Below are 14,985 nucleotides of genomic sequence, written 5' to 3'. Positions count from 1 at the left end.
TGACATGAGGGTGAGTACTTAATGACAGAAATTTCATTTTTGGGTGAACTAACCCTTTAATGTTAGTATTTATTACAATGTTATTACATGGTCGCATCATTACGCAATTCAAGTTACGCATTTCCACAAGAGGCGTTATAACGACAACAGCGTAAATGACGGTCAGTTTTCTCTTTCATGTTCACTACTATCACGGCAGATCAACATTTTGAAGAGAATCTTGCTGAACGAGTTAAGTTAAAGTTAAAAAAGTCGACATTTTTAATATAATTTCATGAGTTTTGTTGCAAATTCAGACTAAATATATAGAATAAAATATAATATTTGCTATTATACTCATAACATTTCAAACACAATATCTGTGAATAAAATCATTTTAGATCAGAAAATAAGAAATAAGCCAAATAAAGTAGGCTGTTGACAAGGTGTGTGAGGCGGACGCATCTGTCTCTCTCCGCGCGCTATGATAGTCGAGTTCCGTCAATGTCACAGCTCTGACTAATAGATAAAGAGCGGATTAACCGTCGTAACACGGAACCCGGGGAAGGGGGAGGGTGTAATTACCAAGCCTAATGTAATTTAATTGTTTTTTAATTAGATGGCCACATTTCTTCCCTGCAGTCCAGCTTCCACAGCGCTCAGCCGTATGTGACTCTGTCCGCAGTCCTCAAATTATGTTACACGCAACATTTGAGCTACATTTGACACCCCAGAGAGCTAGAAATGGCCAATAAGTCACTGACATGTTCATCTGAGCCATATCTATTTTCCTGTTTATTTACAAGCAAAACGTTTATCAGTTTTCATCAGAGTCAATTATAAAGTCCTGCAGCCAGTGTGTGTGTGTGATGATCCTAATGTTAGGTTTTGCTGTTTTTAATACGTAAATATTAGGCTACTGTTTGTCACCACCCCATTATGGTAAAATCACTGCACACTGCTTTAGCTTAGTGTGTTATAGCCTACACAGATTTCCAGCTCTTAACCACAACAAATAAACAGGTCCAGTAAACATGTTGACCATGTTTTTAATCGCTTAATCAGATTGTGTAAAAAAAATATATATATATCGTGACCACTCAGAAACGCAGAAAGTAAAAATAAAGTCCTCTGTGTGTAATTAACTAGAGTAATTAACACCTCTTCAGTTCAACGGATCCCATCCGAAAATAGACCAACCATTACATTACCGTCCTCTGCCTCAAATACAACAATAATTCACTCAAACATGAACGTTTTGTCATTGTTTTCTCACTCATGTCTTTGGAAAACAAAAGACTTTTTAAATTATCTTTTCCATACAATGACATTTCACAGTCACCAGTCTAACGTTGATTTATAACCATATTAGTTTGTAAGAGAGAATATGCCGGAAATGCCGACACATTTGTCAAGATTCTTTAAAAATATGTTGTGGCCCACAGAAGAAACAACATTCAAGGAGTGAATGACAGTGTTTTCACTTTTGGCCAGCGAGGAGGCTAAAGGAATATTGTTCTAATAACCAAACCCAACATGATTGATTTTTATTCGTCGATAATTATGACGATTTCCGCGGACCACAACACTTGTCATTTTAAACCAACAGAACTAACTGCGCACATCATATATAGCCTATATGACCATAAACATTTATACATGAATGGAGAGCCCTATTCCACCTAACATCTACCTACCTCAGCGCATATCTTTAATTTGGATTTCATCTTACATTATATTGTCCACACTAGCAGACTTGATGACGTATCAAAATGATAAGAGTGATTAAAGTGATACTGAAAGCTGACTGGCTTGGTTACCTCTGATAGTGATCGGTTAGCCTGTATACGCGGGAAAAGGCAAATAACCGCCCTTTGGCCATTGTCACTGTTCCAAATGCGGGTCTTGTGGACTTGCAATGGCCGCCGTGTCAGCGTGTCCGTACACCGTAAGGTGTCCCATATGTCATTTTAGGTTTCAGAAGGGCTCACGCATCTCGGCGAATGTGGATTTGGAGGAAGATCGCGATGTGACGTAATTTAAATATTCATTTTGATTGGTTAGATTAGTACCGAGAAAACTTTCTGCTGTTATAAATGCTAAAAAATGCCATAGTATTTAGTTTTTAACTGTTTATTATTAATAGACCATTTAAATAGTTTTCTTAGTCTGTTTATTTGTTTGAACATTTGCAAAAATGAAAATAATGTCATTTATTACTCACCCTCATGTCGTTCTACATCCGTAAGGCCTTCGTTTGGAACACAAATTAAGATATTTTTGATTAAATCCTATGGCTCAGTGAGGCCACTATTGAGAGCAAAGCCACTGAACCGCTCAAGAACCATAAAGCTACTAAAAACATATTTAAAACAGTTCATGTGAGTTCAGTGGATCTACCTTAATGTTATAAAGCGATGAGAATGCTTTTTGTGTGCCAATAAAACAAAATTACGACTTTTCAACAATATCTAGTGATGGGCCGATTTCAAAACACTGCTAAACTGCTGAAATCACATGACTTTGGCGCTCCGGTTCACTGATTCGATTCGTAAAGCTTCATGAAGCAGTGTTTTGAAATCGGCCACCACTAGATATTGTTGAAAATTCGTTTTTTTTTTTGTCGCACAAAAAGTATTCTTGTCGCTAAAAACATATTTAAAACAGTTCATGTGAGTTCAGTGGTTCTACTGTAATATTAATTAAGGTTGAACCACTGAACTCACATGAATTGTTTTAAATATGTTTTTAGTACCTTTATGGACCTTGAGAGGTTCAGTGGCTTTGCTCTCAATAGAGGCCTCACTGAGCCATCGGATTTCATCAAAAAAGGTCTTAGGGTTGTAGAACGACATGAGGGTGAGTAATTAATGACAGAATTTTCATTTTTGGGTGAACTAACCCTTTAAGATAACAAAACATAAAATAATGTGTTATTTAAATGTACTAAAAATGAATTCAAACTAAATAGGTTTTATAGAAACAAGTGATAAAAGTCATGAATTTTTCAAATACATTTTTGCTGAAAACTTCTTACTATTTTAAAAGGAAATGTGTGTAATTAAATATATATATGATGTATATATGAAGACTTCAGATGCAAAAGCCTCCAAGTGCCGTCTGAAATTTTCTTCTAAAATGAGCATTTTTATCAAGCTCGTATGTTTAGGTTCAGTAATTTCACTTTAATGGCAATTAATAGGTCCTTTTCATTGCCATTAAAGTGAAATAACTGAACATAAACATACAAGCTTGACAAAAATGCTCATTTTAGAAGAAAATTTCAGATGGCACTTAAAGGCTTTTGCATCTGAAGTCTTCATATATATATATATATATATATATATATATATATATATATATATATATATATATATATATATATATATATATATATATATATATATATATATATATATATACATATATATATATATATATATATATATATATATATATATATATATATATATATATATATATACACACACACACACACACACACACACACACAAGCTTGAGCCTTGCTTGCCTCCTCTGCTTTTGGAAAACCATTCCTTTTACAAACAAGCAGGAGATTCAAGTTTATAGGGGTTAGTAGAAAGAAGTGTGACAAGTGCATTAAAGCTAAGGAACGTTAAACAAGCCCATAATGTCCGTATTGCCATCAGACCAACAAAAGCCTCCCTCACTCCTGCCTAAGGCCTCTAATTTCCGGCGACTCTTCATTTCCTGTTTTGTCCAACAGCACAGGATGTGGCCGTCTCTCTCCCAGTTGTACAGAGCTGATCTGATGGCAGAAAAGTCACTATGGAATGTAAGCCTTAATCCCTGATTATAGTGATAAACATGGAGGTTTAATAATCTGTTTGTGCATGAATTAATCAGAGCAGCCCTATAATCTCATGCTCAATTCAGTCCAACAACATGAAATGGCATTCCCAACCCATTTTTACTTCTGTGATGTGACATATTTCAAAGTAAAATTAACTAAAGTTTTATTCATGATTTTCCCCTCTTTGAAATAACGCGCATTAATAAATCAGGCACAATAAGACCAGAAAGTAAATATGGCCGACTTTTATGTCATATTAACAAAAAAAACATAAGACCACAAGATGTACACAATCTTTTATTGCCATTTATTTAAAGGAACTTTTTTTTGGTAAAATATAAATACAAATGATAGCGTATATAATTACAAAGTCCGAACACTTCTCCAAAAAAAACAAAACAAAACAAAAAAACAATAATAACACACGTCAGAAACAAGTTACTGAAATAGTCAACCCATTATTTACAAGTTCAAGCATGACTTTGCCTAACAAAGCATCAGATTAGTATTTTACAATTACTTTAATATTTTACAAAGAAAAGCCACATTAAAATATCTTAATTTCTACTCATAAATAAGTGACTTAGTCAAAGCAACAGCTTGCGTACAGGGTACGAAACAGCTTTGTAGATTAGAGTTTAACACGGGAGACCAAAAAAATCCCACACTGGTTACTGGTCAACACTATAAAAACGTCTACTCCAGTCGAGGAAAATCGCTGACGAAGTGCGCTAATTAACTCTTGACGAACCGAAGGGGCTTCCGGCCTCTGTAAACCCTCTTAACGTTGACATCACGATTAAAACCCCAATCTAAGCAGATTAGGTATTTACAACATCGTAACTCCAATTATAAAATAAAGACCTGACTAAACAAGACAAAAAAGGCAGCGCATATATATATATATATATATATTTATTTATATTTATATATATATTTATATCTATATATAATACACACAAATAAAATACAGTGACTGTATATATACTTATATTCCTATTTAGAAAACATCTCTTTTAAACGAAAGAGTTTCTCGTTGGGAGAATGGCTTCATATCTCAGTTAGCCAGAGATAGTGGTCCAAATCTCAAGTCCGTTCTCTTTCCATATCTGCAGAATGTACACTATGTACAGGTTTGCATCGTCACCAGGAAAATTAGTATGCGAGCAGAGCGCAAGAGATGTCGAGAAGTTCCAAAACCTTCCTGTAGCCAAACAGAAAGATCAGCTGCACGGGGACTGAATTTTGCCTTTGGCTACCAGTCCAGAAGTTCCTTGAAATGTCAAGAACTGCCTCAAAATATCCTTTTCCTTTGCTTCTAGTTCTCCATAGGTCTCTAAGGGTCTGTCCGAGAGTCGGTACGAGTGCATGTGCAGAGAGGCTCACGAGCGAGGTCTGGATGCTGGCTCCCAGCGGTCGTCCAGGCATTCGAGTGATGACCCCAGCAGCGCCACCAGCTCGGCGCTGATTTCCACCAGATCCAAGAGTTCCTTGCTGTCGGGCATGAATCCCTCGAGCTCTTCGGGACAGGAGAACAGCTGACTCAGGGACGCCTGCTTGTAGAATTCCGCCTCGGCTATCGTCACCACCTCGATGTGTGTGAACGTGGCGCGAAACGTTCTGGCAGACATCTTCAGGCGCTTGAGGACGTCTGAGAGCAGCAACCAATTTCTGGGTCTGAGAAAAGGAACGAGAGAAAGATTAATTAGCTGAAAAAGAGAGCAAGGTCTTCAACCACAATGGTGGCTAGGTTGCGCCACTTCAGAGAAAGGAAAAATCGTTCTTTCTTTTGTGTTTTGGCCGTTTTATTCATTTATAGCTTACTAAAAAGAGATGATTTTCATGCGGACATTGTGGCAGCTAGTTTGTGCCACTTCAGAGAACAGAAAAAAAATCAGATTTTTTTTTTTTATTTTATTTTATGTTTTGGCCTTTTTTATTGACAGCATACTAAAAAGAAGCAATTCAATTATGTAAAAATTAAGTGTAAACTTGCGTCGTCAAGTTTTTCATGCTAGCATTGTGTCGGCTATTTTTGCGCCACTTCAGTGAAAGGAAAAAAATAGGTTTTTATTTTATGTTTTTTTTATCTATAGCCTATTAAAAACAAATGAAATGATGTGCAATGTTCAAACTTGCAATGTCAAAGTTTTCACGTTAGCATCGTGGTTAGCGCTCTTTTCGTTCAGACAACGGAAAGAAATCAGGTTTTATTTTATATTTTATTTTATTATGTTTGGCCTTTTCATTCAATGCATAATAAAATTCTTTTTTAAAAAGTCTTTTTTATTGAAAGCATACTAAAAAAAAAAGAAGAGATTAAATTATGCACAAAATAAGTGTAAACTTGCAGTATCAAGGTTTTTCATGCTAGCATTGTGTCGGCTAGTTAGCGCTCTTTCAGTTCAGAGAACAAAAAGAAATCAGGTTTTATTTTATTTTATGTTTTGGCTTTTTTTTGTATTCAAAGCATAATAAAAAGAAGAGATTAAATTATGTGCAAAGTAGGCAGGAACTTGCAGTGTCCACGTGAGCGCCAAGGCTGAATGCGTCAAAACACGTGCAAAGTTAGACGAACGCCAAACGAAAGACAAAACAAAAAAAAGTATGCGCACATAAACCTTGTCAAGCGCTCGCCCCTGCACAGACACACATTCAGATAATTAGACAAAATTACACAAAGATTCTCAAGGCCTTTGCTCGCCCAGAAACACAATGGGCTACACACACACAAAGACCATAGACCGAGCCTGTCAGCCGCGCGCACACACATACGCAGCGGGGAAAGCAGTAACAGGCAGCGCTCAATCGATGGCACTTGAGGCGGTCTGTGGCTCTTGCGGAGCGCGGAACGCTGAATGGAGTGGGAGAGGGAAGAGAGAGAGAGAGGGAGAGAAGGAGTGAGGGGCAAGCGAGAGGGGGGAGGAAATGTGAGGAGAGCAGAAAGCCATTAATACTGCATCAGCCAGCCGCGCCGAGCGAAAGAGAGCGAGAGGGAGAGCGAGCGAACGAGGGCGAATGAGAACGGGGGAGGGGAAGGCCAGAGACAAGCGCAGACTGAAGATTATACACAACAGTGAGCGCGGCAGCTGAGCCTGGGAGCGAGACAGCGAGCGGGCGAGCGAGGGAGGGGTGGCGAGAGAGCGGAGCGCGGTAACGGCAGAGCGAGAGCCTGTGTGGGAGGTAATTAGCTGTGTCTGTTTAGCAGCGTGTCACTAGACTGTCTCTCTCTCTCTCGTGCGCGCTTTTGCTGTCCTCGCTCTGTTTAAGTGCGACGGGCCTCACGTCTCCACTAACGCTAAACTAACGCTGTCACTGGCTGTCAGTCTCCGCGGTAGTGCGGTTTTAAGGGAAACGCCTGTCATCTACGTCAAAGCTAACTCAAGATCAACTATTACGCAAAATCAGATTTTGACAAAACATCTCTATTTGATGAATTGCATTCAGTGATCAAATAGTGCAGCGTTGCCCGACCCTGTTCCTGGAATCTCTATGACAGAATTCCACATTTCAGGCCAATTTGGATCAATTCTCACCTGATCAATGATGTACACTTTCCCACAATCTCTACTAATAAAAGAACTGTTTTTGCGCTAAATAAAAGTAGTTACGGACAAAAAAAAAAAATTTTAGGCTCTTACCCCTGTGAGAGAGACACCTGGATGTTGTAGCACGGCAACAGCGGTCGATCGGAGAACTCGAATTCGAAAACTTCTCTCTGTTCGTCCTCGTCTTCGCCGGGTCCAGGGGGGTTGGCCAGGATATCGTAACCAGACGAGTCGTCAGCAGGCTCTGTATGTAAGAGAGAAGGATATCATTTAGAAATTAAAGACAGGGTGTGAATTATGGAACGACACACACACACACACTCTGCGAGTGTTTCCGAGAGCTACCAATGGATTACACTCCCGTGATATCCCTTTAAAATTCCCTTCCCTCTCCCTGTCGGATTCACGCCGAGACATGCTTTTGTGGCTTTGCTCTCACGTCGCTCTCTTCTATTTGCACTCTTCCATTAAGCGGCACTGCGGGAAGAGCTGTGTGTGAAGCCACTTCACTCGTTTGTGCGCGCTAGTGGCACAGCGTACGCCTCGGAGCGAAACAGGCGCCTCTACCTCTTTCTGTTGTGCTTTGGGTTTTTCCGAGGCGGCGCAAAGCTCCCAAAAATAGCCGCGCAGCTCCCTTCCACACCTCCCCTCTTCTCTCCCGGCTTTGTTATTCCAGGAATCCAAGGGAAAATGTGCAGTAGCAGTGGGTTTGTTTTTGGCCAGCTGGAGATGGGCCCGCTCACACACATGCACACACCGAGCGATCTGCTGATATATGGCAGCCAGGGGAACTCTCGCTACGCAGCTAGAATTCATTTAAAAAAAGAGCAATAAAAAACGCTGCCATCCATTTTTGCGCCCATGGTGCCGACCCCACCACCCAGCGGATGGGGATTTTTATATAAATTCTTTCAAGTGAACATCAGAGAGGGAGAAGCTATTTTTTCAATTTTAGATCAATGACTGTCTACAAACATTGATGATTCACACAGAGATTCACCTTCAGGTGTTTACCCGTCTCTCTCTCTCTGTCTGTCTGTCTGTCTGTCTGTCTGCATGATTCTTTTCTCTTTTCCATTGTTTCTTGCATCCGTTAGTGTGGGAGTGTGCGAATGTGCGTGTTCGAGTGTGAAAATGGTACTCACCGCACACTGCGCTGCCGTAAAACTCCCAGTACACACCGGGGTCATCGTCCACTCTGCCCTGCAGGTCGGCAAAGTAATCTAGAGTGAGGAAGAGAGAGAGATGGGACCATTAGTAAACAGGAAGCAGCTAGGGATGGACCAATACAGAAATCTTGGCAGATACACTGCCAGCTGTATTTTTTATTTTTTTTTCCTGCATAATAACGGAAAACTATTATGTTTGCTGATATGCCAAGTAGTATAGATTTATAATATTAGCATCTAAAAGAAAAAATCCAAAATTCAAGCTAATATTAGCATAAGTGGATACTAATGATTTAAAAAAAAAAAGAAAATATAAATTTAATAATAAAAATAATAATAATAATGGCATGCTTAGCCTACAAATGAAATACAAAATTAATGCAAATAAATAAATATGATTACAATAAATGAAATTTAATTAAAAAAAACAATGCGAATACAACTGACAAATAAATACTGTTTAAATATTGTAAAAGGAAAAGAAAATGCAGATAATTAATTTAACCCTCTGGTACTGTTCTCGTGTGCTGGTCAAAAATGTCAACTTTTTATTATTTCAATGAAATGATTGTAGTATATTTTAGTTTGATTATGTTTTTTATTTAATATTTTGTATTTTTAAGGGAATTTATGGTAATAAATTATATTTTTGCAGTAGTTATAATCTGTTTATTCACTTTTTGAGCATGTACCTGAAAATAAAATTTCCATCTTAAACTCATAAATCTTGAAAGCTTTGGACCACAGAATGAAGTTTGGTCTCTTTTCAAAGACGACAGTTGGGAGATTATTGCTGAAGTGAAAACATTTTTTTTTTTTTTTTTTTTTTAAAGTGAACTTGAATATGTTATAAAATTTACATTATGAAAAATGCATAGAAATACCATTTTCAATTTTTATTAGATATATATATATATTTTCTAAATCATATTTTACTCTAAAAATGTAAGAAAATCAAAGCCATTAATCTAAACAAGCTTTGTTCTGAATTTGAGGTTGATATCTCAAAAAATGAGCTTTCAGTAAGAATTTGTTTGGGTGCAGTACCACACGTTTCCACTAGATGAAATTTGCCGCCCATTTATTTCCAATGCGGACATTTTTGACCGCAAACAATACAAGTGTGCCTACTTTAAGGACCATTTAACTTTTTCGAATCATGTCCATGATTTTTTTTTTTTTATGTGTGGGTTCACATAGCAAGTGCCAAAATCTATTCATAATACTATTCAGATGAAGTAAAAAAAAAAAAAGTAAAAAACAAAATGCTGATACAATACTGATATGGTCAAATGTGTTTTATTTAATTAAATAAATGAAATTAAATATCATTAACTAAACAAACCACATTAAACGAATACCAGTAGACAAAAGTACTACTATTCGGCAGATACAATATGATGACCGATAATATTGTGCAAATGCTAAACGGACCATATTGACCTAGCGACAATATGACAGTTTTCTCCTATAGAATGCAGAGGCTTTGACGCTCTGCAAGTGTTATGTGGTTTCGCGCTCAGATGCCACTTGGCACGGCGAAGCACAGCCAGCGGTGATGGGAGCCGCGTTTGCCAGCGCAGCCATTAACAATTCCACCCAGAGAAAGAGAGAGAAAGAAAGGGAGAGAGAGAGAGAGAGAGAGAGAGAGAGAGAGAGGGCGGTTGATTAGAAGGCTCCCACAGAGGGAAAACAAATTTGGGGAGGGTCTTTAAATCAGTGCAGCAGACAGCAGAACGGGACAAGCCTGCTGATTTACACACACACACACACACACACACACACACACACACACACACACACACACACACACACACACAGCAATATGCTGCCCTGCGCTTCCAGGCTGAGCTCTTTCCTGCCTCACGAACTCATGCATAATCAAACACACACGCAGCCAGTCAGTGTGAACCTCCACCATGTGACTGAGCTGCCCTTTAACTGGCAGCCCTGAAGCTAATCCACACACACACACACACACACACGTATTAAGACGGCTTTGGAGGTGAAAGAACTTGCGACTGCCGTCAAGAACAAATGGCGGCTGTGTACAAATTGTCTCGCGATGCCCTCTAGTTCAGCTTGAAACTTTCAGATCATTAATCAAGCCGTGCCTTGAAAAACCCGACTACTGTCACCGAAAGAGAGAGAGCGTCTCCTTCGGACCGTCACAGTGCGGCTCTGCTCGGGCGAGAGGGGTCAGTGTTAACACAAACACAGGAAAGGCCGTCTCAGTAAATGCCACGTCTCCTGCGATGCCATCTTCACATGCACCCGGAGCACAGCTTGTCTCTTTCCATGTGAACGTCTGACCTTGAGCATTAAAACTTTACCTCCGTGCACAACAGGCAGCGAACAGCACAATGACAAGGTCAACGCTCCGCTAACGATAAAAGGTGATGGTATAAACAACTCTTTAAAAGAATATTCGGAGTTATTTTTAACTTTAAAATGAAGAATTGTCAAAAAATGACAGATGTAGGTCAGGCAAACAGGTAGCAGCACGAGTACTTAACGTTTTCCGTATGGCATTAAATCACAGTTTCGAAAGTGTAACTGATGTATTTAAGCATGCAATATGGAATTTCTACGTCACTAACGGCACCAAGCAGAATTGCGATTTCTTTGTTTGTTCGAGTGGCCTGACATAGGAACAATGTTGCAACCACTTGCAAGTTTTGGCGGGATGTGTCGGACCAATGGAAGGAGTGTTTGCGAAAATAATGACTGTTTTCAAACAAGTTTCAATTCTGTTTGGTCCTGCTAGTAGTGCAGAAATGACACATTGTAGCTTTAAATATAATTTAATCAAGATCAAGATCTCTAAAACTTTTCTTTCTTTTCAAAAAAACAACAAAAAAAAAAAGCACATACACAATGAAAAGTCCCATCAAGCTTCCAGGTGTTTTCTTGAAACGCAGTGCAAAAGCTCTTAATCTTTCAGGAACCACCAGTGGGAAAAATAAATCAAGCCGTTTAAAATCAAGGGGTCAAAATGAGGTCAAAAGCTTTTTTGTTTTAAAACCATAAAAACAATACTCCATATTTATCTTAGATGGCTGTATGGGTCTAGATTAGGCCCAGATTACAGTTCCAATAATACAACCCAGCTTTTCCAAATATGAGACAAGCGCGTACACACTTCAAAAGACACACCACACAAGACCAAATAAAGACACGCACACGGACAAACACACACACACATAATCTCCTTTCAGGGAAAGCTGATTTGCCGGTGCTAAAGGCTTCTCCTCCGCTCCAGCTGTTGCTTAGTAACCAGATAGCCAAGCGGAGCTGAACCCTCCACTGCTACAGGAGGGAAATTCTGGGAATAGAGGTGGAAGAGAGGAACAGCGCGCTCTTACCAGACAAAAAACACTCCATTATGTCGCTGTGGGTCATCTTTAGCAAACCACGGCCAGAGTAGGTAGCTAAAGTCGGATCGGCGCCATATGACAGCAACAGTCGGACCACGTCTAGATGATCGTTTTCCACAGCATCATGGAGAGGCCTGTTGGAAGAGAGAACAGATCACTTACTTCACAAAAAATGTGAAACTTTATAATGCAGTTAATCTTGTTTAATCCATCAGAAAAAAAGACACTGACATTACTTATTTTATAGAGTTCGCCTCAACTTTCACAATGCAACAAAATTACCTTAACTTATGAGAAAGCTAGTGTAATTTTGACTAAAAATTATTTTAAAAAATTATTATTATAGAAGTTCCACATCTTATTGTGAACAATTAATTATAAATAAATACATACTAATTATTATTATTATTAGAAGTTAATTGTGAACTGTAAAAACTGTAATATATATATATGGGTCATTGACGAATAAGGTTTTTAAAAGTGTAAAAAAAACAATGGAGATATAAATAATTTTGAAGTTTTATTACATTAAGAAAGAGATTATGTGGTTTTTATAATCAATTAACACTGCTTTTGTCATTTTTTACAAGTTGGACAAAATTTGCCACCAAAAAAGTCATTTGGTTTAACCAAAATTTCGGTTTTACCGAATGACGATATTTTCAAACGATGCTAACAGGCTGATATCTAGCTAGCTATCTAGCAAAAGGACAATCAAACATTTTATATTTAGTAGTATTAAGTTTTTAAAATATTACAACATTTTCCGTGTTTTATAGCGGTTGTACCGAATGACCTGATGTTTCGGGACATGCATATGAGCAACTGAAAACATAAATTTTTCAAATAGTTAAGAGAGAGTTAGTTGCTTTGCTTCATGACCATGTGGTCCTTTGCAGGTGTCTGAATGATGTCACATCCTGTCACATGGTATTGACCGCATGACTTGATCCAAAATGATCCCTTTATATCGGTTACTCCGAATGACATCAATGAAATTTATTTTTCCGGACATTCTTCCTCATAACAAAGCAATGACTTCTACACACATAATTTTAATATCATTTTGCACTATGTTAATATATGATGTTATAAAATCATGCTAGAATAAAAAATATACACATTTATAACATTTTAAGATATTTTATTTACACAAATTAAATGGGTGTATTGGCCTTTGGATGGTTAAACCGAATGACCTTCTGACACTTCAAAATCTTTAAAATACCTTTATATGTAGCAAAATATAATTAAAACCTTTGGATTCATTAAAAGAGATCTAGTTGTACTATCTTACATACTTTGGATGTCATATCTTTTTGGATAAAAAAAAAAAAAAAAAATGACATCAATTTTTTTTTTTTTTTTTATCAAAACTTAATTTTCTGATTTCACTTTCTTTGGTAATTGTGAGATTTTTTTTTTTTTTTTTGCTTAAACAGTTGAGTTACTTCACTTGTCTGTAATTACCTTAATTTTATCTGCTGGCATTGCCCAATAAAACAGTCATTAAAACCTGTCACTGTCATTCATCTTTCCGACAGGAATCGGAACGCTAAATGAAATTGGATTTTTAAGTGTATAGCGAAGACAGGGATCTCACACGCCTAATCTGCTCTTCTTGCGGTAATTATCCAAGCTAAGATTCTCGGCCTCTTCTGTTGTTGTAAAGCCATTATTACCAAACATATAATTACTGACATTGAGTGTGCGCGCGTCAGCACATGTGCACACGTGTAATTATCAGCGCCGCAGCGGCACGCACATGCTCTCAAACGCAGTGTGACGAAAGCACAGGAAGTCATGGAAACCGGTCCTGCATTTGTAGCTTTTTGTCTTGGCTCATTTATTTAGGTGATATCATGAGTGCATGCATGTGTTTACCTGGTGCCGTCCTGTGCGCTGCAGTTGATGTCAGCCCCGTGCTCCAGTAAGTGCTGTACGATGGAGAGCCAGCCACGGGAACAGGCCTCGTGAAGCGCGCAGTAACCCGCATTATCCCGATGATTCACGTCACACACTTTATTCTCCAGACAGTACAAAACCACCTCCTACAGCGAGCGAGAGAGCGGGAGACAGAAGACGAGCGGTTACTATGGTGCAGCGAGGAATGAAATTCATTAAACACCATTAAAGAGCGCAGAGAAAGAGAGAGAGACAGGCAGAGAGCAGACAGACAGTTCTGCCCAGAGCTGATTATTGATGTGTGAGGTATCAGGGGTTTTACAGACGAATCCTGCCCCAAACCTGCTGTTCACTTTCTATACGAGACGCCTGAGACGGCACTATGTGTGTGTGCGCGAGTCTGCGAGCAGCAGCAGTGTAGGAGCGACTTGAAAGGTGGGGGAAATGTGAGCGGTGCTTGCCCGTGCAAAACCGGCTGCCGGGATGTTTGTGTTGGCAACAATTCTTCCATATTTTCACACCTCTAAGATATTTTGGTGCCTAAAAATGTCTGGGACTCACGGGGTCCCACCGGAGAGGCCTCTGCGCACCAACCCGAGCCAAAAGAACCCAACAACATGCTAAGGGTGTTGTTATGCAGTTGCTAAGGTTTTTGAGTTTTGGTTAGAATGTTAAAATGCGGTCGCTGGCATGTTACCATGTGGTTGTTAGGGTGTTCTCGGCTGGCAAAATTCAATAGAATTCTATGATTTGGGATCCAATTTTGTCAGTTGTATCGGAAATTGTAAGTTGGGTTGCTAAAAAAAATATCATACCTTTAAAGAGATTTATGCAATTTATTTTGGCATTATAGCAGTTGATATCAATAAGATCGCCCCCTTAGCGCTTCCCGCCATTCGCATACACTGATTAAGAACGTTGTCTGGAAGAGGCCAGAATTACAGAGAGCCCTCATGGAATTAATTGGAGAGTTCTTCTGCAAGCTCGGATTTAAAGGAACTCCCACATCCATCACCGCGAGCCTCATGCATGGCGGCAACAAAAACAAGCACGCGCACACACACACACACACACACACACACACACACACACACACACAGATGGGCTGGAGAGGGGAGGGCCGGTGTCCGCTCGGCGCTCAGACGAATGAGGGCATTAGGATTCAGGAGGCG

The 14,985-nt window shown here is 38.9% G+C and overlaps 1 protein-coding gene and 1 long non-coding RNA gene across 3 annotated transcripts in view; both read right to left on the bottom strand.

Moving 5' to 3' along the window:
• The window catches only part of LOC125263660, a 106,083-nt gene extending 104,118 nt beyond the window's left edge, over positions 1–1,965 (bottom strand). Inside the window, exon 1 of the long non-coding RNA XR_007183868.1 lies at positions 1,800–1,965. This is a non-coding gene — a long non-coding RNA (uncharacterized LOC125263660). The remainder of the gene's footprint in view (positions 1–1,799) is intronic.
• Positions 1,966–4,098: 2,133 nt separating this feature from the next.
• The window catches only part of bcor (BCL6 corepressor), a 45,164-nt gene continuing 34,277 nt past the window's right edge, over positions 4,099–14,985 (bottom strand). For both annotated transcript variants that reach the window (XM_048182733.1, XM_048182734.1), the window contains 5 exons: positions 13,793–13,959; positions 11,897–12,042; positions 8,508–8,585; positions 7,456–7,606; positions 4,099–5,491 (listed from right to left, as the gene is read on the bottom strand). In XM_048182733.1, the coding sequence (XP_048038690.1) occupies positions 5,197–5,491; positions 7,456–7,606; positions 8,508–8,585; positions 11,897–12,042; positions 13,793–13,959 (837 nt within the window). In that variant the 3' untranslated portion in view covers positions 4,099–5,196. The remainder of the gene's footprint in view (positions 5,492–7,455; positions 7,607–8,507; positions 8,586–11,896; positions 12,043–13,792; positions 13,960–14,985) is intronic.

The sequence above is a fragment of the Megalobrama amblycephala genome, linkage group LG2, assembly GCF_018812025.1.
Source record: "Megalobrama amblycephala isolate DHTTF-2021 linkage group LG2, ASM1881202v1, whole genome shotgun sequence".
NCBI lineage: Eukaryota > Metazoa > Chordata > Actinopteri > Cypriniformes > Xenocyprididae > Megalobrama > Megalobrama amblycephala.
The sequence above is the reverse complement of the archived record's forward strand: the minus strand, read 5'-3'. Positions and strand labels throughout refer to the sequence as shown.